The following is a 9,096-nucleotide window of genomic DNA, read 5'->3' as shown; positions in this document are numbered from 1 at the left end:
TTCGGTTAGGATATGAACATTGAGAAATATTAATAAACCAGGATTATTTTCTTGCTGGCCATTATCTGGGAGTTTATGGACTAAGGAGTTTAGATAAAAAGTTTTGTATCCAATTTGCCTCTATTTGGACAGAGTTTAAATCGTCTAAAAGCCGCTTTATTTTAAAAGTCCCTAAAGCATTGTGAAATCATGTGTTGCCATGTATTTCTGTTGATTGATCAAGATTACTACTTCCAAAAGATTCACTTTAAAAGTCACAAATGAGCAGATACTGACTTGTAAAATCATAAGACCACTAGCTTGTAAATCATGAAGCAAAAGAGGCAAGTAAAATATGCAAATTTGACCTTTGCCAAATTCCAGTACGCCTATTGATATGATATATTGGTTTGTGCTATTCCTGGACCAACACAGCTATTGCTGGTAATTGTAAAGAACTTGGGCTCTACATAGGTGTGCAAAAACATGTAATAATTCTAATCTTTTCATCTATTGATGTAAATGTTCATTAAAAGTCTAATTTGGAATTACTTATAGCAATTCCCTAGAGATCCTGAGATGTGCTACAGATAGTCTTTGACTTATGACCACAATTAGGACTAGAATTTTTGTTGCTAAGCAAGGCATGCCTGATTTTACAGGGATTTGTGTGTGTGTGTGATTGTTAAGCGAGTCATTGCAATTAAGTGAATTGCATAGTCATTAAACAAATCCAGCTTCCCGTTAACTGCTTGTTGGAAGCCACCTATGTATGTTGCAAAGAGCAATCACATGATCCCAGGACATTGAAACCATTGTAAATATACACCAGTTGCCAAGTGCCCAAATTTTGATGCTACATGGGCATAAGTGCAAGCAGAGGTGGTATTCAGCAGGTTCTGACCAGTTCTAGAGAACCAGTAGTGGAAATTTTGAGTAGTTTAGAGAACTGGCAAATGCCACCTCTGACTGGAGATTTTATAGAATAGAATAAAATGGAATAGGAATAGATTAGAATTCTTTATTGACCAAGTGTGATTGGACACACAAGGAATTTGTCTTGGTGCAAATGCTCTCAATGTACATAAAAGATATATTTGTCAAGAATCATAAGGTACAACACTTCATAGTAGTCATAGGCTACAATAAGCAATCAAATCATACTAGGAAACCGTGAATATAGATCGTAAGGATACAAGCAACTGTTACAGTCATACAGTCACAAGTGGGAGGGGATGGGTGATAAGGAGCGATGAGAAGATTAACAGTAATAGTGCACACTTTCTAAATAGTTGAACAGTGTTAAGGGAATTATTTGTTAGCAGAGTGATGGCGTTCGGGAAAAAACTGTTCTTGTGTCTAATTGTTCTGGAATTGAAACAGTTTATGTCCGGGATGTGAGGGGTCTGTAAATATTTTCACATCCCTCTTTCTGACTCGTGCAGTATACAGGTCCTCAATGGAAGGCAAATTGGTAGTAATTGTTTTTTCTGCAGTCCTAATTACTCTCTGAAGTCTGTGTCTGTCCTGTTGGGTTGCAGAACCAAACCAGACAGTTATAGAGGTGCAGGTGACAGACTCAATAATTCCTCTGTAGAACTGGATCAGTAGCTCCTTGGGCAGTTTGAGCTTTCTGAGTTGCCGCAGAAAGAACATTCTTTATTGTGCTTTTTTGATGACGTTTTTAATGTTAGGTGTCCATTTTAGGTGTTGTGATATGATAGTACCTAGAAATTTGAAGGTCTCTACTGTTGATACTGTGTTGTCTAGTATTGTAAGAGATGGTAGTATGGGAGGGTTTCTTCTAAAGTCTATCACCATTTCTACGGTTTTGAGTGTGTTCAGTTCCAGCTTGTTCCGGTTACACCACAAGGCCAGTTGTGCAACCTCCTGTCTGAATGTGGATTCAGCGTTGTCTCGAATGAGACCAATCACTGTTGTGCCATCTGCAAACTTCAGTATTTTAACAAATGGATCGTTTGAGATGCAGTCATTGGTATACAGGGAGAAGAGAAGTGGAGAAAGCACACAGCCTTGGGCGGGGGGCGGCTGTGCTAATTGTACAGGTATCAGATGTGATTCTGCCTAGCTTCACCTGCTGCTTCCTGTCTGTTAGGAAGCTTATGATTCACTTACAAGTGTGTTTAGGTACCGCTCGTTGGTTTAATTTACTTAGAAGAGTATCTGGAATGATGGTATTGAATGCTGAACTGAAGTCTACAAAGAGGACCCCTGCGTAGGCAATTGGAGATTCAAGGTGTTGTAGGAGGTAATGCAGAGCCATATTAACAGCATCATCCTTCCCCTGCCACACCCACCAAGCCACACCCACGGAACTGGTAGTAAAAAAAAAATTGGAATCCCACCACTGAGTGCAAGGTCTGGTTGTAAGTGACTCTTGAGTGCTGTTGTAACTTCAAACAGATGCTAAATGAGTAGTTGTAAATCAAGGATTATCTATACTGCAGAAGTACAAGTACACAGTTGAGTATTCAGTAAATGTTTCAAATTCAGTTGATAGAATATTCTTCTGCATAGGATCCAGAATATTGTAGGCGTAACAAATTACAGACAATCAGAAACTCTTCAAACATAGCATATTAATTGGTCTCATATGGGTGCATTGAACCATGTTAAAAATGGTACAAATAAATAAAGTTTACCTCCCATCTTACGAGGGGATATGTACATAATATATTCAGCTATAGAATACCGTAGTATCAGATGTGTATGCTCCTATATCTGAAAAGTACAGTAGTACATATTGGATACATTTCTTAAAAATTGAAGAATTGTTTGCTGCCTAACCAATGTAAGATCCATTTCTTAGGAATCATTATTAATATTTTGTATCATTCCAATTTTAGTATATGTGCTGCTGAAGCGAGCACATTATATTTTAATGACAGTGCTTGTTATTAGCTATTATACTAAAGCCCAGAATTAAGTTTCCTTTAGGATGTAATTGTAATGTTTATGCACTCTGATGACTGTTTCCTGATGAAAATGAAGCTGTTCTAATTATTAACTTAAATGGAGACCATGATCAAGTTTGCTTTTTTGTTGTTGTTACCAGGATTGATATGTGTCTTACTTGCTGGTTTATTAATATCTAAAAAGAATTGATTCCCCATTTCAATAGTTATCGTCCCTTAGTCCAGAATTTGCAGAAATTCTATAATTTATGCAGAACCAGTTTTGGACATTAAATCAGAGGCAAATTTACTATTCTGCATTTAGTCTGAAGTTCAATCCTTTGACATCAAAAGTTTGATCTAAAACTGTGGCAGACAGCATCATAGTCATGATAAGAAAAAAAAAACCGGTTTAAGGTAAAACAGTTTCCTATATACTTTCCCCCAGTCTTTTGCTTCTAAACAAACATAGGATGTCATGCATTATTTTCTTATCTAGATTTGACATTTCTTATATCTGCTGGTATGGTGGAGTGAGTAAGTGTTTTACTTTGAAACTAAAATAAGACTAGAAATTAAAAGGGCATTTTGTTTTGCAGAAATTAATATTTGGGAGACCACTTTTCTTTCATATACAACTGTGCAAGATGTATCTTTAGAAACAGAAGTGAAATATAATTGGAACAAATGAATGTGTTGCTTTTACTTGTTTTGGTAACTTACAAGGATAGAAAATTTGACTATAGAAATAGCCCTGTTTGCCCTGTTAGCACTTAACACACAGGTAGTCCTTGACTTAGGACCATAGATAAGCTCAAAATTTCTGTTGCTAAGCAAAACAGTTGTTAAGTGAGCTTTGCCCCATTTTACAACCTTTCTTGCCACAGTTAAGGGAATCACTGCTGTTGCTGAGTGAGAAACTCTGTTGTTAAGTGAATCTGGTTTTCCCATTGATTTTGCTTGTCAGAAGGTCACAAAAGTTGATCACATGACCCTGGGACATTGCATCTCTCATAAATACTTGCCAATGTCCGAATTTTGATCATGTGACCATGGAGATGCTGTGATAAGTGTACAAACTGGTCGTGTCACTTTCTTCATAAATAGTTGTAAGCCAAAGATTACAAGATGTGTTATAGTGACATAAATATAAATCATACTGGAAATATACAAGATGGCAGCTCTGATACAAGTGCTGGGGTGGAGAGTCGAAACAAGTCAAAATGGCAGCCACAACACATAGTTCTTCCTCATTTTAATATAAAAAGCGGTAGAGCTTCAAACATACACAGTTGCCATCTTGAATACCCCTTTGGGGTTTGGAATGGGACAACTTAGTGTGGCCCACTCACAACAGCCAACTTACAGCAGGACAATTGAACAATTCAATTTAAATATTTAAAAGAATTAAAAATATTTTATATTTTGTCATTCACAATTCCATTTATCCCTCTGTTATCCTTTCTTTAATGATTCTATTCCATTGTTTCTTCGATTTTAGTGTAACAGTTTTCCTGCCACAAGTTGTCCCACAGCAAGTACACCATGGTGAGTTGTCTTGCAGTGAGTTGGCTATGGCAAGTTGACCATGCTGAGTTGGCTGTGGTGAGTTGGCCACACCGAGTTGACCTAGACCATTTTGTGGTTACCTTTGATCTCTGAGAAAAATTTGATTAGAAAAGGCCATCAAAAAGTCAGATGTATTGAATTTGATCTCTCCAACGTCTGTTTTTTTCTTTAAATCACTTATCAAGCATACGTGATGGTCATCTGTGTCACAATAGATGAACGAATAAGGTTTTTGGCCCATTACACATGGTGAAATGGACACCTTTGAGACAAGGAACAATTAAATTGAGGAAATCATTTGATATGTTTAGATGTGCTGTTATTGTTCTGTGCATTTATTATTTGTGGCACTCTCTGTATACATACCCACAAACAAACACTAGTGGACAACATATTGCAAGCAATCTCTGATATGTTGAATCTCTGCCACCAGACAGCCCTGAGAAGAGTTGCATATTATGTCCTGTAAGGATAAAGTCAAAGTGACTAATGTTTTTTGTTCCACATTATGTAACATTTCCTCACATCCAATTTTCTCACCTGCTACTGTTAGCTTCCCTGAGGAAGTACAAAATTCTTGCTTGCTTTTCATATTGTGAATGTGCATCCAATTATTTTGGCAGCTTTAGCTATTCCTGTATTAGGAGAACCTGCCCAGCACAGTCCATCTCAACTATTGTAGGATGCTTTACTGTGTTACCTATGAAACCAAATTTTTGGCTGTTGAAAAATGCAAAATTGGACAGCCAGACATGAACATATTACACCCCTGGGTATTGAACAGAGCACCTTCTCCCCATATGTACCTGCTCATCAGCAGAGGTATCTCTCACCAGAAGTTAGGGATTTGCTAAGCAAGGAAATATGTTCTTATACAAATCTCTCAGTAGAGGTTCCCTTATCAGTCTTCAAGAACAGGTGATGATACATACACCTGTTCATTTTGGTGCTTGGTTAAATTGGTTCTTTTTGATATGACCTGATATTTTTTCCCATGTTTTAGAATTTTTTCTAAATTATCTTAGACTTCTAGTGATCATTTGACATAAACATTCTGATTAATGCTTAGTTGCTTAATTAAGATTCATTTGAAGAGGCTTTTTAGAAATAAAAGGGTGAAATAGAAGATGTGTAAATAAATACACAATAAAAACCATTAGCTGAGCACCTTCCGATACTGAAATAAAGAAGCACATTCCAAATAAGCTTGCATTCTCCCACTAGCCCTAATTCTAAAAATACCCAAAATGCCCAAAATAAATTTAATGAAATTCAGTGGTGTTCACTTATAGGTAAATATGCATTAGATTACACTGTGGGTTTTTAAAAATCAATTTATAAATCTTTTAGTGGAATGTTAACAAGAGGCATTCAAAAGGATTACCAAATGAAAGGTATTTGAATATTTATATGGTTCCCATATGCTTCCTTTTTTTCTCCTCTGTGTGATTCTAAATCTCTTGCTATTTATCATCTGTAGGCTACAACTACGGTCTATGTAACGATCCTGGATGAGAATGACAATCCTCCAGTATTTCAGCAACAGCAGTATGAAGTCACTTTGGATGAAGGTCTAGGAACATGGAATGCCGTTCTTATCACCATCAGTGCTATGGATCAGGATGAAGGCTTAAATGGGACCATTACATATGCCATCACAGAGGGGAACATCATGAACACCTTTCACATTAACAGCACTACAGTGAGTGCATCACCACGTTGTTGTTTTTTCACTTAGCACCACCACACAGGTGCATCATCACAACTAACTTTCACAGTCCATCAGCTGAAAATTAAAAGTTTTTAAATTTTGGGCTGTCATTTCAGGGACAAATACGTACCATGAAAGAATTGGATTATGAAATCAGCCATGGGCGTTACACACTATTAATCACAGCCACAGACCAGTGTCCGATTCCATCACGCCGTCTCACGTCTACTGCAATGGTATGTTTCTCTTCTGAGAAGGAAATGAAATTTGTAGACAGGGCAAGCAAGCACATTCCCTTAAAAACAACCAGCTAATAACTACCACTAACTATTGTTGTCACTACCGGTAGCAACATCACTATCGTTACAGGAATGTACTTCCATTTTTTAAAAGCTAGGATCACAGAATAAGAACGAATCCATGATTGCCTATACTGTGAACAAAAAGCTCTTGATCTCCAAGTAAATATAATCATTTCTAAGCTATAAAAAAATGACTCAGAGCAACTATTATTTCAATGGTTTACAGAATGGAAGGAAATTCCACGAACAGTTTCCAGAGGAAAAACTTGCTTCTTATTTGTCCCCAGGACAGATTTAATTTGAAAGATGGAAAAAAATAATTGAACTGCGTTCAATTGGTCTTTCTTCACTTTTCTTTTTTGGCATTTCTTTATTAATCCTTCTAGGATTGATGAAAGTGTGATCTGGCTACATTTTTCTCTCGTGTTTTTCCCAGTTGATATGTTACAACGGCTGCACTGGTACAATTCTGAATTTACATACATTTGTATCCACAAAATGTACAGTTTATATTTCACCAAAACACAGCAGCCAGAGCTGGTGAAAAGTAAGAAATAATCAAAAACAAACAGACGGGAACCATTACATTCAATTGTCACAAGGAGTAATTGAAAAAGCCTCTTACTGTACCTGACAGATTTAACAAGTAATACTCATGAAGATGGAATCAGAACTTTAGTTTTCTTTCTGTCTATGGTTCAATTATTGGTTGACTTCATATCACAGTCTTTATCTGTGAGATTTATTGTCCCATCTATGGTTGTGGAGGCATGTAATAATCTGTATGGAATAATATCTTGGAAAAATTAGTTAAGAGGAGGTATTCAGAGTTGGGACAAAATTTTCCTCGTTAAAAGATAGTTGTAAAAAAAAAACCTTCTCAAGACATGGATTTTTACATTTCCTCAACTCTTAGTAGAATATAATCTAGCATTAAAACTTGTCACCATGGGAATTCTTCCATGCTCTAGTGGTTAATTTAAGGTTTAAAATTATTTCTGCAGACAGATACCATATTTAGCCAAAGGGAGGAAATATTTGTTTTCAAAGTTGTCAAAAACCCTGTGCAATACCCAGTTTCTCCATCTTTTTAACATGGAGAAAAATACAAGGCTGGGTATACCCCAAAACACTCCCAAACATTCCTAATTTCCAGCAGAAAGAACAGAATCAACACAAGCACAAAAACAAAAATAAGAAAGAAATGGGGTTAGCAGAACAAGAAGCTGGACAAGGAAGAGAGGAAAAGAGAGGTGGAAAATGAAGCAAGAGAAAGAGGGGGCTCCATTGGAAAGACAACGCAAAAGAGAGAAATATTACAAATGAGTTAAAATTCAGCAAGGCAACAATCTCTCTTCACAATTAAACAGTTAATAAAAGCTCAGACCCTTTTCAACAATGATATCTGCAAGTTGTTCATTTATTTTCAACTACTTCTAGTCAGTTGCAGCATCTGACATGGAACTATAATATTTCTAATCATCAATATATTGAAATTCTGTTAGAATAGAATAGCAGATAGATATTTTCGGCATTGTGCAATGTAACCATTTCCTGATCCTTGCCTTTGAACACAGAATCCAAAGATGATTTTAAGTTCTTGTTCATGATTGCTTCCTGATTTAATTTGATTGAAGCATAATGATATAGCAAATGCTAGGTAACATTCATAATAAAGTAGCTAACACAACCTTTGAAAAGACAGCATCTAAGCTGGATTTGATCAGAGCTTATCCTGTCAAACCTTCACATCATTTTAATTTATCAAGAAGCAGGTTATTGTAGAATGCTGAAGTTTAGATCTCAGTTATCTTTCTTGGTCTACCCCAAAAAGTCAAAAAGGAATAAGGTTGTTGCTTCAGCCTTCTTTATTATCTGTTTCTCTGTGAAAAATATTGGGACGCTTTGGGATTATTGATGCAAACAAAAGCAACATCCAAAGCATTATTGATATAAAATGAATAGATTGCAAACAGTTTTCTGGCAGCTGTGTGAAAGATGATTACTTTTACTGTAGTAGTTATAGCCTTTATTGTTTTCATAAAGTAGATATCCCAAGTCAACGTTTATATTTGCTGTTGAAGCATTTTAGAACACCTCTGTGCCTTTCTGTGTTAATCTCAGGTGTTGATAAATTTGAATGACATCAATGACAATCAACCAACGTTCCCTCATTCTTATGAAGGGCCCTTTGATATCACAGAAGGACAACCTGGTCCCAGAGTGTGGACTTTTCTAGCTCATGATGGGGACTCAGGACCCAGCGGGCAAGTTGAGTACAGCATCATTGCTGGAGATCCTTTTGGTAAGTGATGGAAATGAAAAAGAAACCGAACCAAATGTCAGCCCCGGATCCATCTTGAATCAGATTTGGGGCTGCCACAAAGGAGGATGGGTAACTGTGGGAATGAGAGTGAAGTGAGAAGGGAGGATAGCCACAACAACATTCTTTCACCAGAGCTCAAGGTCAAGTCGCTGGAGTTTGCAGGGGAGTGACTGGACTTGGCGGGAGTTAAGAATGGAAGTGGATTGGAGAGTGTGACTTGAGGGTCATCAGTATGAGTATGAGTATTAGTGGTATGAGTATTCTGGGTATGAGTTTTAGTATAGCAGGGGAAAA

General features: G+C 36.8%; 1 protein-coding gene across 1 annotated transcript in view; it reads left to right on the top strand.

Moving 5' to 3' along the window:
* The window catches only part of CDH23 (cadherin related 23), a 537,909-nt gene that overhangs the window by 469,495 nt on the left and 59,318 nt on the right, over positions 1-9,096 (top strand). The window contains exons 38-40 of the mRNA XM_087932328.1: positions 5,944-6,165; positions 6,291-6,410; positions 8,601-8,781. Coding sequence (XP_087788454.1) covers positions 5,944-6,165; positions 6,291-6,410; positions 8,601-8,781 — 523 coding nt within the window. The remainder of the gene's footprint in view (positions 1-5,943; positions 6,166-6,290; positions 6,411-8,600; positions 8,782-9,096) is intronic.

The sequence above is a fragment of the Pseudonaja textilis genome, chromosome 4, assembly GCF_049901715.1.
Source record: "Pseudonaja textilis isolate UNSWEBS1 chromosome 4, rPseTex1.2, whole genome shotgun sequence".
Taxonomy (NCBI): Eukaryota; Metazoa; Chordata; class Lepidosauria; order Squamata; family Elapidae; genus Pseudonaja; species Pseudonaja textilis.
Note: the sequence above shows the minus strand (reverse complement) of the source record. Positions and strands in the feature narration are given on the sequence as shown.